We start from the raw sequence: 17545 nt of genomic DNA, 5'->3' as shown, positions 1-17545 counted from the left end.
CCCATCACTAATTATTCTGTCATGAACAATAGCAGGAGTTCTGGGTCAGAGTTTTTAAATACCATTTTTTGTTGCTACTAAAAATGAGTCTCTATCTTCTGACTGGCTCTTGTTTGTATTAAAAAGGCTCTTGATTTCTGTATGCTGTATTTTATATCCTGCTACTTTACTAATTTTTAATACTGTTTGAAAAATAATACTGTTTGAAAACAGAAAAATATTTCTGTTGACTGTTTTCAGTTTTCCAAATAGATATATACAATTATGTCATCTACAGATAGATGCAATTTTACCTCCTTTTTTTCAATTCTTAGGTTTATAATTGCTTTTTCTTGTCTAATTGCATTAGCCAATAGTAATAACTATGATGGATCCACCTGTCTTCCATTCCTATTTTTAGTAGAAAAGTCTCTAGGGCTTCCCACTTGAATAAGAAGCTTGCTAATTTTACTTCGTGTTTATACATTTGTTTCTGTTTCATGTATTTTTTGTTATTTTCTCAATAGATTGTTGACTCTTTGAGACTAGGACTATGCCTCTTTCTTGTGTACTGACCTATTCGTCTATTTGAGCCCATATGGACTACGTATCAGATATGGACTAGGTATCTCTTACTATATGTTATATTCTCTGCTAGTCACTTGTCAGCAAAACAAAACAAACCCAAGCTATTTCCCATCACCACATCACACCACCCCCCAAGCCCTGCTGCCAAGATTAAGATCTGGTGGGAAATACAGATATGACACAGATAACACAAGTGTGGTAGATTTTCAAAAAGCAACAGTATTAGATACTATAGGAGCCAATTAACAGAATGACCTAATCTAGTATGGGGAAATCTGGAGATACCTGTCTAAAGAAATAGTATTAAAGGAAAGTCTAAAGACAAGAGAGAGACAGCTGATACTTTTGTAAGAGAAATCCGTTTCTGAAAAGAAGAAATAGAATAGAAAAGCAGATCACAAGATGAAGCTTTTGAAGTGGTTTGGAAGAACCAGACTGTGGCGTCTGGTAAGCCCTATTAGGATTTTGGGCTTTTTCCTTTAGTATAGTTGCAAAATAGAAATGCTGTTTGCTTTTGCGTGTATGTATGTATTTATGTTTGATAGCTGTTCTAACTGCACATAGAAAATGAGATTGTAGGTTGCCAAGTACATAAATACCTTGTAAATGCTGCTCATTAACTTTTGAACCAATGACTTTACCACTTACAAACTGTAATCTCTGTGGCAGGTGGGCTTTCATTCTGAAAGCTAAGTACTATTTTTTTTTTTTTGTAAACAAGAAATATATTCATTCTGAATTCTTTTTAAAAAGTAAGGAACACAAACTTCTTAGTGTCTGTAGATTTGACTTTTCAATTCATCCAATTACTAGCTTTTTGAAAAATTTCTAAATTGCTAGAAGTTTTGGTTTTCTTATCTCTAAAATTAACTGTTTTAAGGATGAGCTGAGGGAAGGTTTGTAAAGCACTTAGGATTTGGCTGGCACATATTTATCAAATCTTAGCTGTGTTTATTAGCTATTCTTTAAGAACTTCAGTTCTTAAAAAGAATAAATAAACAGAACATTACAAAGTAATAGGGATGCAGAACATAAATTTAGGCATTCTCTTAATAAGGACATCCTGATTGTTTAGGTGAGTAAACCATATCTTAGGAGAAGTAGTTTAATTAAGGTTCATGACTAAATAAATAGTAGAGCTAGGGATAATTTCTGGTTCCAGAGCTCAGGCTCACCATCGTATGTGGTGTGGCCTCTTTTCTAAAACAGTATCTCTTTTGGAAGACTCTTTCTCTCCCATTTGTTTGCAGTCAGAAACTGAAAGCCATCTTGCATTTTGGAAAGAAAAATACTTAAAGAGGGAGCTTGATCACCTTTGGTATTTGGTTAGTGGAACTAAAAATTTTAAGTAGTAATACATTATTTTCTGACTTAAGTGATGATAAAACTTTTTCTTACTTGAAAACTTTTTTCTAGTTAATTTGTTGATCCATTAATTAATTGGTTACTATTGTATAGTTATAGAAGTAATGTTTTATCAGACTATATGTTTTCTAGTACATGTTACCTACCTCTAAAAGGGACTCCTTGCAAGAATATCTAGCATGGGGATCCCTGGGTGGCGCAGCGGTTTGGTGCCTGCCTTTGGCCCAGGGCGCGATCCTGGAGACCCGGAATCAAATCCCACGTCAGGCTCCCAGTGCATGGAGCCTGCTTCTCCCTCTGCCTGTGTCTCTGCCTCTCTCTCTCTCTCTCTCTCTCTGTGACTATCATAAATAAATTAAAAAAATTAAAAGAATATCTAGCATGGCTGCATTTGAACACTGTAGGTATAGTAAGGAGATAGTATGTGTATATCCTCATATGTGTGGAGTTGTCTTCTCTTGGGGGGGGTGGAGGAAGGGCATTAGAATGTAATTTGATTTGGGGGAGCAGTCTGCTTATAATATCAAAATAGTTGTGTTATATAACTGTCATCTTTGTAAAAATACTTTTTAGAATGGCAGTATAAATAAAGTAACTCACTTAACTTGATGTGATACTCATAAGAAAGAGGATAGTTGTTTGATGTTAACAGAAATTTTCATTGATTTTTTTTAACTTCCAAATAGGATTTTTTTAAGGTAGAATAAATCTACGGGAAACTAGCAGTATCATGTTTTATTGTTTATCAGTTTTAAAAATCATTAATATTACATTTATGAAATTACAATATTTTTTGCTATTTGACACAATATTTATGAGACCTTTGTTTACTTAGAATGGTGGGAGATGAACTATATTCTCTTCACCTAATTTTTTAGTAATATTAATAAAAACTGAAGAAATCCACACCTGTTGTAACAAATTCAGTCAATGCTGAAGTGTAGAAACTAGATCTTCCTCTCTAATTCTAGTTCCAGAGTTTTTCTTCTACAATTTGTGTATACCCTAAGACTCTTTTATATATGTGTGTGTGTATAATTTGCTTATATAAATATATGCATTTAACTATGCATATATCATTTTAACGTTAAAATTAGATCACATTTCTAATCAGATCACATTTTAATGTTACTCTGAAACATATAGCTTAATGTACATATCTTTCCAAGTTAGTACATAGATAATCCATCCAGTTTATTGAATATTTTATTTTATTTTATTTTAAGATTTTATTTATTTATTCATGAGAGACACACAGAGAGAGATAGAGGCAGAGACACAGGCAGAGGGAGAAGCAGGCCCCATGCAGGGAGCCTGACGTGGGACTCGATTCCGGGTCTCCAGGATCACATCCCGGGCTGAAGGCGGCGCTAAACTGCTGAGCCACCAGGGCTGCCCTGAATATTTTATTATAAAGCTATATTAGTTTATTCGTTTGAATGCTGATGTAGGTTTAAATTGAATTCTTTGTTTTTCTATTTTAGAGAATTTTACTAAGCATTATAAGATAGGTAGTCTCCATTTTAGAGATGAAGTTAAGACATAAAGAGGTCAGGTAACTTGACCTAAATTAAATTACATAGCAAGTAAGTGGTAAAGCTAATATTAAAATTCTGCCAATCCAGTCCAGAGTCCAGTCGTAAATACTACGTTATGTTACTCTTTTCCTTCTGCCTATCCTTAGTCTATATACTGAAATTTTTAAAAAATCAATATATGAAATATATTTAATATTAAAACTTTCCTGAGGATAATTTAATATGCAACCTTAAGGATATTGGAAACGTTAGGGTCACAGATTATGCAGCTATAATTTGTGGTTGTATTTAACATACAAGTAGAAGGTTTAAGCCAATGCTACTCAAATGTTAATGTGCATACAAATCTCTGGGAATAGGGGTGCATCTTGTTAAAATGTACATTCAAATTCAATAATCTGGGGTGGGGCCAGAAATTGCATTTCTGATAAGTTCCTGATGATGCCAGTACTGCTGATCTGCTTGTTGAATAGCAAAACTTTTGGCAATTGATACTGCCCTGTGGCAAATCTTGTTAGTTGTTTTATTGAATCAGTTATTACATCATTTTATTTATGCCACCAATTTTTATAAGTTATACGTGCTAAAGAAATAGGTGAGTAGTTTCTAGTTTGAATTCTGTGTATGTAGCATTTAACATTGCTGGGAAAAATAAATCGTGGCTTCTGTAGTATTAATGCACAATACTTAATTACCTGTAATCAGATTTATTTATGTACTTGTTACAGCTTACACATCTATGTCACCATTTCTACTGTGTCATTTTTAATGGAAGGGAAACATTTATTTTCATTTTGAAGGCCATCACTGTGGTTGAACTAAAAGGTTGTTTTATGGCTATTATTTTCTTCTTTAGTAATAACATATTTTACACAGTTATAAAAGTAAATACCTGTTCAGTGCTGTGTGCCACGCACTGTATCAAGTGCTTAATTGACATGACTTGACTTCATCATCATGACCTCCCTCATTTATTCATTCATCAGCTCTTTGGGCACCTGCTCTGCTCTAGGAACAGTGTATGCAGTGGTGAGCCAAGTAAACACAGGTTCTGCCTTCCTAGAGCCGAGTGCACTGGGGGGTGCTGTATAGTCATCAAGCACTCATGGAAGTGCCATGGTTGTAAAAGACAAGTTGTTACTTACTATGCTTGCTATTGTCTCTATTCTTTCAACAATCAGAAAGAATCTTCCCCTTAGCCCTCTGAAGCTTCTCCCACCTAGCTTCCTCCCCTGCCCTACTGCAAGAATTCTTTCTCTACTAGCTGGATTCCTGAGCTGTTGTAATGCCAAATTCACCTAATGATTGGAGGGAGACTAAACTTTATAAGTAAAGATGAGCAGTTTGTACAAGAAAAGCAAGAATACCTGAAGGGACACTGTTCACATTCATTGAAGGAGAATATCCTCAGCACTTTAAATGGTAGTTTCAAGTGACTCTTAGTAACTTATTTCAGTTATTTGCATGCTTCCATGTCCCCAATTTTGTGATAAGAGATAGAGGAAATTGGTGGGTACCAGAGTAGGGTACAATTCTGTCCCTCCTCTTAAGCCTGTTAAGAGTTGTGGTTGAGAAGAGATTGAAAGATTTAGAAGACAATGTAAGACATTATTACATTTTTTATGTACCAACATGTACCATTCTTATGCAGTAACCACATTGTAGAATGATTGATGCATGGTCTTAGTAGAATGTTGTTTTTAAGAAGTATGTGATTCTAGGAGTCCCTAAATGGCCGAGTCACTTCAGCATCTGACTTTTGATTTCGACTCAGGTTATGATGTCAGGGTTGTAAGATCGAGCCTTGCCTTGAGCTCTGTGCTAGGTACAAAGTCTACTTGAGGTTCTCTCTCCCTCTCCCTCTGCCCCATTCCCTGCTCACATATGCTTTCTCTCTCCAAAAAAAGTATTCTCTCTTTCCTAATAATAGTTCTGAATTCTCTTTTGATACAGATATTTTTTTTCTGATATTAATCAGATGTATATATTTGATCTTCATATGTATCATGCTGCATTGTTGCAATTTCCAAAATGTTTTGTTATCCCTGCTACTACTATAATTTGCCGCTTCATTGTATTGTTTTGAAAGTTATTATAAGAGACTTTAGTTTCTGAATATTACAAAGTAGCACTATATAATTTTCTTTCAGAGGTAGAATCTGAAAAACTTTTATAAATTTTATCTTGGAAATTAGTTTATTATTATGTTTAATTTTAGGAAATGGTGCTCTTGCAGAACATTCTGAAAATGTGCATATTTCAGGAGTGTCAACTGGTAAGTCATTTTTTTGTAATGTTTAAATTTCATGCATGACTTATATGGTAAATATTGAAAGCCACCTGGTATCTTACAAAGTGATATTTGGCTATAAAAATTATTACTGCTTTTTGCAGCATGTAATAAGGAATGAAGTAACTGGAACATGGGGAAATTCTCATAAGATAAAATTGATACTTGCATGCCCATGGATTGATTATACTCTTCCAAACAGATGGCATAATTATTTTTTCATACAAACATTGAAGCAAAAAAAAAAAAAGTTATCTCAAGTTGAATTAGTATTTTCTTTCCTTACAAAGTTAAGTGAAATGAAATTTATTAAAATGTAATTTTAAATGCTATTTCTAGTACTAGAGCCTGAGAAATTAAGCATTTTGCTTGATTTTTTAATTTGAGTACTGCTATACATAAAATTGTTGTTCTTGAGTGCACGATTTGTATGTTACTAAAAAGCAATGCAACAACATATTTGTACCCATGAAATTCAGAAACTTGTTCAGATAAATGTGTTTTTCCCACTCAGAGGCTAAGACCGTATAACTTATTAATTATGTATAGACCTATAACTATTATAATTTTCATTCTTTTGTTTTGTTTTGTTTTGTTTATAATTTTCATTCTTAATATGCCTTTCTCAGCTTTGTTTCCATTTTTGCTGTATCAACTGTAATTACTTAGAGGAGCAAAGTCTTTTATTTTTGCAAATACTGAGATAGAGTTTCTTACCATTATATTATTATTTCCCTTTACTCTTGGTAAGTTTTATGTGGTTAAAAAATATTACACTTTGTGTATTTATCAATGTACTGATTAATTTATTCATGTCATCTTGTACTTTGGTTATTTTTTCCACACACGAAGCAAAACAGTTTTTTATTTTATACCTGATTTTATTTTATTTTTTTTAAAGATTTTTATTTATTTATTCATAGAGACAGAGAGAGAGAGAGGCAGAGACACAGGCAGAGGGAGAAGCAGGCATCATACAGAGAGCCTGAGGTGGGACTCGATCCAGGGTCTCCAGGATCACGCCCTGGGCTGCAGGCGGCGCTAAACCGCTGCGCCACCAGGGCTGCCCTATACCTGATTTTATATTCACTAAGTTAATAGACTTAAAACCTCTAAGAGTTAATTTGCAGAGCCAAACACATGGACAAGTATGGTTTTCTGAAAATGAAAGCAAGTGCCTTCATAGTCAGCTTAGACCCTTTCACAGTTTATGTCGCGGTTCTCTTGTCCTCCAGTTGTGTGATTCTACACATCAAGCAAAAATAAGCTTATATGAAAGATAACCTTAATTTTCTCCCTTTTTCTATTTTGAATAGCTAATGAGGATTGTGATTATGTTTCCAAGTCGTCACTATGAAGTAAGAAGATTGTATACAAACATTTGAACTTACACAATCAAATGACATTATCTAATTCAGGGATTTTCAAAAATTTTGGTCTTAGAAGGACCATGTAAATCTACTTGGACTTCCATAACAAAATACCATAGACTGAGTGGTATATATAACAGATATATTTATTTTCTCATAGTTTCAGAGGCCAGAAGTTCAAGACCAAGGTGCTAGAAGGATTGGTTTCTGGTGAGATCTTTCTTTCTAGCTTGCAAATGGCCCCCTTCTTTCTGTGTCCTCACATGGCCTTTCATCAGTATGCAGAGAGGTTCCTGGTGTCTTTTATTCTTCTTGTAAGGACCCTAGGTCCTATAGGATTGGATCCTACCCTTATGACCTCATTTAACTTCATTTACCTCCTTAAAGGTTCTGTTTCCTTTTTTTTTTTTTTCTATTTCCAAATACAGTAACATTGGACTTCAAAAACTGAGTTTGAAGGGACCCAATTTAGTCCATAACAAGGACTTCAAAGACATTTTTTTTTGTGTAGGTTATAGTTACTGATATTTACTGTATTTGAAATTAAAACTGGGAAATTGTTTTAAAATGCATTAATTTATTTGTAAATAACAGTCATGAATATTGCATAAAATAATTTTATAAAAAATGAACTTTCCAAAACAAAAACATCAAGAATGGCATTGTTTTATAATTTTGCAGTCTTTAAGGAACGGCTTAAGTGAATATAGCTGGATTCTCATATCTGTTTCTGCATTCAGTCTTTTGTAATACGTTATTTTGTTTGACATATATGAAGACAATTCAGTTGCACATTGATGTGTAGGAAGTCGTCAACCCCAATTTTTTTTTTTTTATTTTCAGAAGATTTACTTGAGAGAGGGTGCAGTGGGGAGGGGTGGAGGGAGAGGGGGAATCTGGAGCAGACTCCTCACATACCAGTCACCAGGTCTGGGTGAGGGCCACGTGAGGACCACAGTCAGCAGGTACAGGTGAGCCCCATGTGGGACCCAGAGCCACCAGGACCAGATGAGGCTCAGGTGGGGACCAAAAAGACCAGGTCCAGGTTGAGGCCCAGGTGGAGCCCAGAGGCACCAGGTCCAGGTGAGGAGCAGAGTGGCTCCTGCTCCTCACCTGGTCTCTTTTTTCCTCGGCTACTCTCTTTGACCGTGCTCAGTGCTCTTGTCCAGTCATTCTGTGCATTTTGGAAATTGTACTGACAATTTTAGAAATAATTTTCACTTGTCTACAGTTAGTGTTTCCAGGTAGTTTATTGTGCAAATCAGTACACTTTCAAAGTGAAAGGGTACACTAGTTGTAATTGCTCTGGCACTACAGACAGAACCACGATGGTCCTGGACAATGTAGGATATACAGTCGCCATATCTGTAATGAATAATATTCACTTAGCAGGTATTAAGCACCTAACGTCCTTACACCAAGAAGAGTGGGAGTAACTAATGAGTAAAATATTCTTGTCTCAAGGAACTTATTTAATGGAGGAAATAGGTATGTGTAAAATGTACCTCTAATGTCTCAATGTGGTAAATCATATGATGAATAATAAGCGTATTAGGTAAAACGATGAATTTATAAAAGGCCCATTTATAATATCTAGTGAGTAGTAAATGACAGAATTAATTTTTCTTATTTTATTATGAATAGCACCAAGTAATTAGTTTCTTCATATGAATTTTGAGAATTCATGTGAATTATGGGAATTATTTCTGATTGATAATATATTTTTGGTTCTTATGCTTGGGATAATTTGTTTCTATTTCTAATAATTCATTTTTGTCTTCCTCCTTCTCAGATCTTTGCCAAGAGAGTTCAGTCAGTCCTTTTGCTGGTTCTTACACTACGGGTTTTGGCATAAGAAAACATAAATTTTCAAAAAGTATATATTGAGTGATGTATTTTTTATTTTTATTTTTTTACACTCCGTGATTTTAAAATGGGGAAAAATTATTGGATAAAATTTTATTTTCTATATGTTTTTTATTTAGAACTTTTCATTGTCCAGAATTTCAAATCTGCTTTCATATATATGATAAAGAGAAAAGATAAATGGTATTTTTATAAATCTAATAATATGTGAAAATCATGAAATTATATCCTACACACTGCCAAGTAATTTAATTTTATATATTGAGAGAGTAGGAAGGCTATTTTAATATTCTTTTTAAAAAATGTCTAAATCAAATGTCTCATGTTCTTTAAATGTCTAAACTTTTAAAACCGCTAAGTTCCCGATCATCTGCTTCATAAAATGAGACATTTTTTGGGTCAGACTGATTTATAACAAGACCTTTACATAAATTAAATCTATTTGATTTTTTTTAATTTATCTACTTTAAACTAAATTTTACTTTTTGATCTGTGATACTTATTTCAAACAGGGTAATTTTAGAAATAATTTCATAATGCCCTCTCTATTAATTACTTCCAAATCAAGATTTTTACTTGTTTTTCACAAATTTTATTTATTCATTATACCAGGTTCATTAAACATTTAGGAAACATGGAAAAAGGAGCAAAAAGATTAAGGAAGTCACCCATTAACTCTGCATTATTAGTATAATTAATAACAGTATTTAAATGTATTTGTCCTTTTTCTGTGCATATCTTAATTATATATGCATTGCATTATAACTGATTTTGTCTTCTGCCCTTCTATTTAACATTTTATAGACTACATTTTTTTCATACTCATTATTTTAATGCCTGTATAGTTTCCATTCAGTGGCTATGTTGTGGTGTTCTTAAACATATCAATGGATTGTTTCCAATGGATTCTCCCTTCTGGGTCATGTTACAAGGGACATATTAATATATATCTAGCCCTTTTTTTATTCTGAGACTGTTTTTTAGCATAGATTTCTAGAAGTGGAAATTACTCTATCAAATCAAAGATCATAAATAATTTAACTTAGAAACCTTTTGAGAGATTGCTTTCAAAAAGGATTGTACCAATTTGTACAACTATCTGCAGTGAATGAGGACACTTACCTTGGGTATGATCATGTTTTTTTTCATTTAACTTTTCTATGTTTCTATTGAAGTCCTAACCTTTTATTTTCCCCAGACTGTTCAGAAATTTAATTGTTTACTTCTCTTTTTAACTCATGGCCTAGAGTTGTGACATTGCAAAGAATGAGAGAATGAGATTGGCTTTCTTTTATGGTTAGGCAAAACTACCCTGAAATTTAAAGAAGATTTTGGTTGCTAATAGGAACAGATGTTGGAGCTTGCTGCTTTCTCAAATAGAAAGTTTTTACATGTGAAGATTATCACATTGTTCCCAATTCATCATTGATGCAGCTTCTAAATGTTCCTACCTTATAACATCTGTAGCTGAGGTTAGCTTGATCTTGAGTCTACTTTATATTTAACATGGAATTTTTTGTGAAGCAAAGCCACATTTCTGATTGCTGAGAAAGAGAATATCAAGTTTGGAAGTTTCTTTCTTAATACGCATATTAACTGAATTAGCAGAATATATAAAATAGACTTCAAGTAGTTTTTAAGTACTCTTCTCCCTTTGTTTTGTCAGAATTTTTATTCTATTAAAGTCATCACCGAGGCATTTGGGTGGCTCAGTCAATTAAGCTCTCAACTCTTGGTTTTGGCTCAGGTTGTAATCTCAGGTCATCATCTCATGGGTTGTGGGATTAAACCCCACTTCAGGCTTCCTGTTCAGTTGGGAGTCTGCTTGAGATGCTTTCCTTCTGTCCCTCCCCCACTCACTCATGCACACATGTGCTCTCGCTCAAATAAATAAATAAATCTTTTTTAAAAAGTCATCACCTTTGTGTATTTGCATTTAACAATTTGTATTTTAGTACTCAAAGGCCTACTACGCTACTGATCCTATAAGCCTTTAAAACAAATAGTTATTAATTGTGGCCTTTTTAATTAGGATGTTATTTTCTAAATTGCAATTATTTTGCTTACAAATTAATTAGTAATATTTTGCATTAGTGTAGAGCACTATAGTAAAGTGGCTTTTGTTTTTAGCTACTGTTTTAGGCTTAAATACTATAATGTCGTATTCAAGTTTCCCTGGAAGATCATCCAGTCTGAAAACACTTCTGTTTTCCTAGAATTTTCAGATCTTTTCAAAGAAAATAAAACCTAAACTATAATTATTTGATAGCAGTTTTCAATTATTTTTTAAATATAGAGAAGTTGCATGAATAAAGCAGGTATGAGTGGTCCTTTGTACCTTTCCTATGTGATTTTAATATTTTCAATTATTCAAATACTAGACTTCCTACTAAATTTACTAATAAGAATTTCACCAGTTCTTTTGACCAATATTATATAGTGTATCTTTTACCCATGTTTTAAATGAAGAAAGGGAAGAAAGTTTATTATACTTTAGGTGATTTTGAACCCATTAGGATTTTTAGGATTTCAGAATATAAAAAAATAGAACATAATGTAAAGCCAAGAAACTCTCCCTCAAATGAATAAAGTGAATAGAGAATACAAGACAGAGTACATTTTTTAAAAAGTAATACATGTTTTAGGATACTATTAATTTTTAAAGGCATCGCCTGTATTCAGAGAGTTTATGAGATGCTTAAGCTTCTGGAGTAGAGCACTCTTTGAAACTAAGTAATGGTAGTATTATAATTTTATGTATTGTACTTTTGTATGTAGCATTGCATAGTATATAATTAAATATTACAGTGTTTTATCATACACTAATATATTTTATGTGAAGCATAGTTCTATATTATATAATCATAATCATATTTCATGTATTATAAAGTCTTTAATTGCAAAATTGCATATTTTATAGTATAATTTTATATAACATTATTATAAGAAGCAGTGCATAAATTCAGCATCAGAACAGGAAGTGTAAACACCAAGACCATCAACAGAACAGTTTGTAACATGACAGAAGTGTGTGATGCTTAGATGGTGGAAGCGAATCTCACCCACTGGGGTGAGTGGGCCAGATCCAGTGAAGGTATTAACACATTGCAGTCAAACATTTGACATTTTCTTTTTTACTCTGTAACTTTTTTACTCTGTAACTGTAAAAAGAATAATTCTTTTTCTACTTTGAGAATAATTTTTCAAAGTATGATAGCATGTTAATTATTTGTGCTTTTGCTAAAGCCTGAATTTGAATTGGGTGTACCATGCAGCTGTTATGCAAAAGCCAGTCACTTGGCAGATGAGCAGAGTGGACTTTGAATTTCAGTTGATTAATAGCTCCATGTCAGTTAAAGCTGATTTGATCTTAAGCTATAGTACTGGAAATACAGTATCCAGAACAAAGTAGATGAAAGTAGTAGTAGTAGTAGTAGTAGTAGTAGTAGTAGTAGTAGTAGTTCTTCTTCTTCTTCTTCTTCTTCTTTTTCTTCTTCTTTTTCAAGATTTTACTTATTTATTTGAGAGAGTGTGTGTGAGCATGAGTGAGGAGGAGGCTCAAAAGGAAAGGGAGAGACAGGCTCCCTGCTGAGCCTGAGCAGGATCCCAGAATCCTGGGATCATGACCCAATCCAAAGGCAGATGTTTAACTGACTGAGCCACCCAGGCACCCCTGGAAATGCTTCTTTACTCCTCTTCTAAACACATTCTGGATCGTATATTTATTTCTGGGTATCACTCTTAACAGTTTACTAAGACTAAAACACCCTATAAAAAAAGACGTGAGTATACTAAAAAACTATGTCAAAACTGATAAAGATGGCTTAGAAAATCATGAGCATCAAGGCCAATTTATGTTTGCTCAGATGCTGATTTCTGCTTTACCTCATCTATTTTTCTAGCAAGAATTGCACAGTAAGCTTCAAAATTATTTTTTTTCCTATTCAAGAAATAGAAGTAGTAGCTTGCTTAGCATTTTAGTCTTCTGTAGTACTTAAATTGGAAAATATAGGTACCATATCAATAGTTTTTATGTCCTTACAGGAAAAAATTGCCCTTTTATGCCCTTAAAAAAAGGTATAAAAGGTTGAATCTTCTCTATTTACCTTATCTTATGCTTTGCTGGCAAAATTCAAAATTACTCTTACAACTTAGAAATTTTAGGATAAAGCTGCTTGGATGGTTCTTTTAAGGTTACTCTCCTTATCTTACTCATATTGTGCTATGACCCTTTTGGAACTGGAAAAAACCGTATGGCTTTTTTTTTTTTTTTTTCTGTTTTTCCTCCTTTTCCTATATTTTGTGCCTCTTTTGACTTTTTAAAAAATACATTTTATTTTACTGCCATGTAGCTTTGGATCATTATGTTTGTTTGTTCTGAACATTAGTGACCTTTAAGAAACTAAAGAGTTACCTGTCTTGATTAGAACTAAAGACCACATGAAATACTTTGGTCCTCAAAAAACATTGTTTAAAATAATAGGAATAAATATATTGCTGCATTCATTCTTCTTTTTTTTTTTTCCTACATTCATTCTTAAGTATCTGTGCTAATGCAAAGGAGTATTCATTTAATTATAAGCAGCTGGATGTAGGATTTCTTGCTCAAAATAGAAATGTGTGATTTCTAGTACTAGGTTTGAAAATAATGAGAGTCCTGAGTGGGAGTGATAGATTAATATATTTTTTTTGCTTGTGCTGATTCTTATTTTTTAAATGACAATTAAAAACCTTCCCATCTTAGACTAGTAAATATTGTTGTTATAGTGCTAGTAATTGTTTCCATAAAAGAGGAAGTTCAGGGCAGCCCGGGTGGCTCAGCAGTTTAGTGCCTTCAGCCCAGGGTATGATCCTGGAGACCTGGGATCAAGTCCCGCGTCAGGCTTCCTGCATGGAGCCTGTTCCTCCCTCTGCCTGTGTCTCTGCCTCTCTCTCTCTGTCTATCTCTCATGAATAAATAAATAAAATATTTTTTTAAAAAGAGGAAGTTCAGTTTTCTGACTTTGCTGAAAAAATTGGAGTGAAATGTGGAGTGCATCTAAGGGAATACTCCCCATGTCCAGTGTCTGTCTCTTTCCAGTTCTGTCCACCTTCAGTGTGTTGACTATTCTGACATTTATACTGTGTGAGAGCTCAGCTCACATACTGGGTATTCAAGGAGTCTGGGCAACGAAAGGTCAAAGAAGTCAAAACACTGGGATGGGCAACAAACCTAGTAAAGTTCCAAGAAGAGAACTTTCAAACTGAAGTCGTTTCTTCGTAATGATGGGTTTGTTTCGTCTCCTGTGGAGGTTGTCAGGGTTTAGCTATGTCCTATAGGACAGTCTGACAAAGGGCCATTCTTGCGCTTTGTTCATCTGCAGATTCTAATGCTTACTTGATAACTTACCCGGTATTCTCAATGGCCCATAGACATTAAGAATACTATCATCTTCTGTTAGTCCCCTAGTCTTCCCTCCTTTCCCCCTTCTCTGTTTTGCTTTCTTTTGAAACATCTCCATAAGCCTTCACTACACTTACGCTGCCATTCTACCCCATGCCCTAAATGTCTTACCTATAAGTAAGTATTTGTTTATACAGGACCAAGAGAACTTTTTTCCAAAATAGATTACTTTTTATCTTTACTGAAATTCTGTTGAGGCAGCTCCCTCTATCTTCCTGATAATTATTCCAAGTGTCATAGGGAGCTTCATAGGTCAGTAGTGTGTCATATTGGTTAGGAGTGCAGCCTCCGAAGCCTATTGCCTGGGTTTGTATCCCTGTTGTGACACCTACTAGCTTTTTTGTGGTCTTAGGAAAATTGATTTCTCTGTGCCTCCATTTTTTTATTGTCTGTTAAATCAGAATAAGAAGAAGAGAATTATAGTACTAAGAATTAAATAACGCTAAGAGTTAAAAGGAAGTGCCTGAGAAGCGCCTGGGTGGCTCAGGTAGGGTGAGCATCCAACTCTTGATTTCAGTTCAGGTCATGACCTCAGGGTTATGAGATTGAGCCCCATGTTGGGCTCTGTACTCAGCAAGGAGTCAGCTTGAGATTCTCTCCCTCCCTCCTTTTGCCCCTCCCTCCATCTCTCTAAAATAATTTTTTTTTAAAGGGAAGTACCTGACAGCAACATTATCATTAGTCATGGGATCCACAGGCCTGATCACACACTCTTCACTTTGATTATATGCACAGGCCTTCAACTCATGAACCATAAACCTCTGACTTGGAATAGGAATCTAATCTTTAGCCTTGTGTTATCATACTTAACCTTTAAATTTCAAACTGCTGCCCTTCTCCTAAATTAACTGGACCAGTAGGTGTCTGGTTTTCATGCTAATCATCTGTCTGCATATCCTAATTTTCCATGTCTCAACGCCTGGTATTGCTCGCACAGGCACAGTCTTTTTCCATGTGTCGTGTGATTTCCTCGTCAGCCTTAAGAATCTTCTTTCTCACATCCTCTGTGGCCATTCCGTAGTCCCCTTTGCTTACTGCTTCTTTATCTAGGAGATGGCATTTTTTTAATAACATCCATTTCCATTGGAATTAAATTCTTCTCAATAGTGATTTCAGCATTTGGAATTGCTTTTGTATTATCAGCCATAATGGAGTTAATATTTATAAAAACACCATATTCTGAAAAGTGAGACAGCCAAATGATAGTGACCACCGCTGATTATAAATGCTATCTTTTGCTTATAAACAGACTGAACATATTATTCTTCTTGTTAGTGAAATTTCTGTGAAGTAAAATTTTACAGGTTAGAGGAGCTTCTGTATTTGCTTCTTAGCTGACCTCTGTGCCTCACCAGTTTCTTTCTTTGCATCACATTACTTCTTTTCATAGAAGCCTACCTTGGCTTGACTAGTGTCTACGGAATTGGGTCATTAAATTTTTCTGATTTGGAATGTGTTCTTTCTTTACTATGACTGCCTACTTCTGTTTTGTGAAAGAAATGCTATGTTAATATAGTCAAGTAAGCCCTCGCTGTGCTATACTTACATATGGCAGGGGTGTTTTTGTATGTGTGGGTCTCTTTGTGTCTGTTTAATAATGCCATATGCCTGTGTCATGCATTAAAATTAAAGTGCATTATATTATTCAGGACTATATTGTTTTGTATGTTCTCTAAACTGTTTATATGTTTCTTGGATTAAGTGAATAAGCATATCTTGTTCTTACAAAACTGCAATTTCCATGAGAACATGAATTCTCTAAATGCTCTTCTTGTGTGCCTTCCATATGTATTTTATGTACTTCAGTGGTCAGTAAAGCATAGTTGATTTTTATTTGCATCTCAGTTTTGTGGTTTACTAAAACCAAAGCACAAAGATTCCATGTCACTTGTAGTCTCAACTACTTGAAGTTGTAAAGTGTCAACTCTTGTCAGCTTTGAAAAGAAACGCAGTTCTTCATCTGTAGAACAGGAAATTGTCATTTTTGTTTCCTTTACAGGTAGTTCAGCTCTAATCATACATTTCCTTGCCTGCCTCTTTTTTCTTAGGCTTTAAAACCGTGAAATCTCAAATTGAAGGGCATTTCCTTTGACATTATGTTGGAGTCATCCTCTCCTCTCCTCTGCCATGTTTCCTATAAAATAGAGGTTTTTTTAACACTTCCTAATTTTGAAATGATTTCTTTAAATTTGATCACTATGGTGCATTAATCTTGCTTAAAACCATAGTTCTTTGCTTTTCTTTGAGAGTATTGAAATAGTATCAGGTTAAACATGAAGAAGTCTTGAGTATTTCAGTTTTGCCATTTTCTAAACTGTGCAGTGAGATCTTAGTATTTTCCAGCTGAAAACTAATACCAAATCTTATTGAGAACACCATCAGAGAATCTCTACCTCTTCATTCCTCAGTTAATTCTCCCTTTCTCAATTGATAACCGGATAAGTTAAATAGTGTATATATTTAGTTTAGCCTTTGAGTATAACTTAACCACTAGCATTATAAAAATGCCATTTTCTTTCATTTTTTTTTTCATTCCAGTTGCCCTCTTAGGACCACTATGAATTAAATAGGCTTTTTAGAGCTAATCAGATAACCTATTTACTACATAATCATAAGGAGAAGATGCTGTCCAATTGGAAAGTTACTGTCTTTTGAATGAACATTTGAAACCCTTTAGGCAGTTTCTGTTTCATTTATCAAAAGTAGAGATAGTGAATTATCATCATCCAAAATGCCTGAATGCTTGTTTATACCTAAAGATACTGACCAGAGTAAATTACGTGTATATGTTTTTTGTAAATGTTGTATTCTAAGAACCAGAAGTTGATACTGGTTGTTAAGAGATCTATTAAGCAAAATGAAGAAACACAAATACAATCACTTCTGGAAAATCTCACATTCTACAAAATTAAACACTAAACTAACAGGGCTTATGAGAAAAGTAGTATTGGTACAGATCACTTACAACTATGTAGCTTTGTTAAGGATAGCCCTGACAAAGTAGCAATCCAAATGCTAATGCAGTCAAATACCCCGACATTTATACCTAAAATCAGTCCAGACTTTGCATCCATATCCTCTGGGCTTCATATTTACTCCTTGAAGA

General features: G+C 34.1%; 1 protein-coding gene across 2 annotated transcripts in view; it reads left to right on the top strand.

Moving 5' to 3' along the window:
* The window catches only part of LRP12 (LDL receptor related protein 12), a 71725-nt gene that overhangs the window by 29106 nt on the left and 25074 nt on the right, over positions 1-17545 (top strand). The window contains exon 2 of one of the 2 annotated variants that reach the window (XM_025450389.3): positions 5689-5745. The exons of the other annotated variant lie outside the window; for it this stretch is intronic. Coding sequence (XP_025306174.1) covers positions 5689-5745 — 57 coding nt within the window. The remainder of the gene's footprint in view (positions 1-5688; positions 5746-17545) is intronic. 2 annotated transcript variants of the gene reach the window in all.

Source organism: Canis lupus, chromosome 13 (assembly GCF_003254725.2).
Source record: "Canis lupus dingo isolate Sandy chromosome 13, ASM325472v2, whole genome shotgun sequence".
NCBI classification, from domain to species: domain Eukaryota; kingdom Metazoa; phylum Chordata; class Mammalia; order Carnivora; family Canidae; genus Canis; species Canis lupus.
The sequence above is the reverse complement of the archived record's forward strand: the minus strand, read 5'-3'. Positions and strand labels throughout refer to the sequence as shown.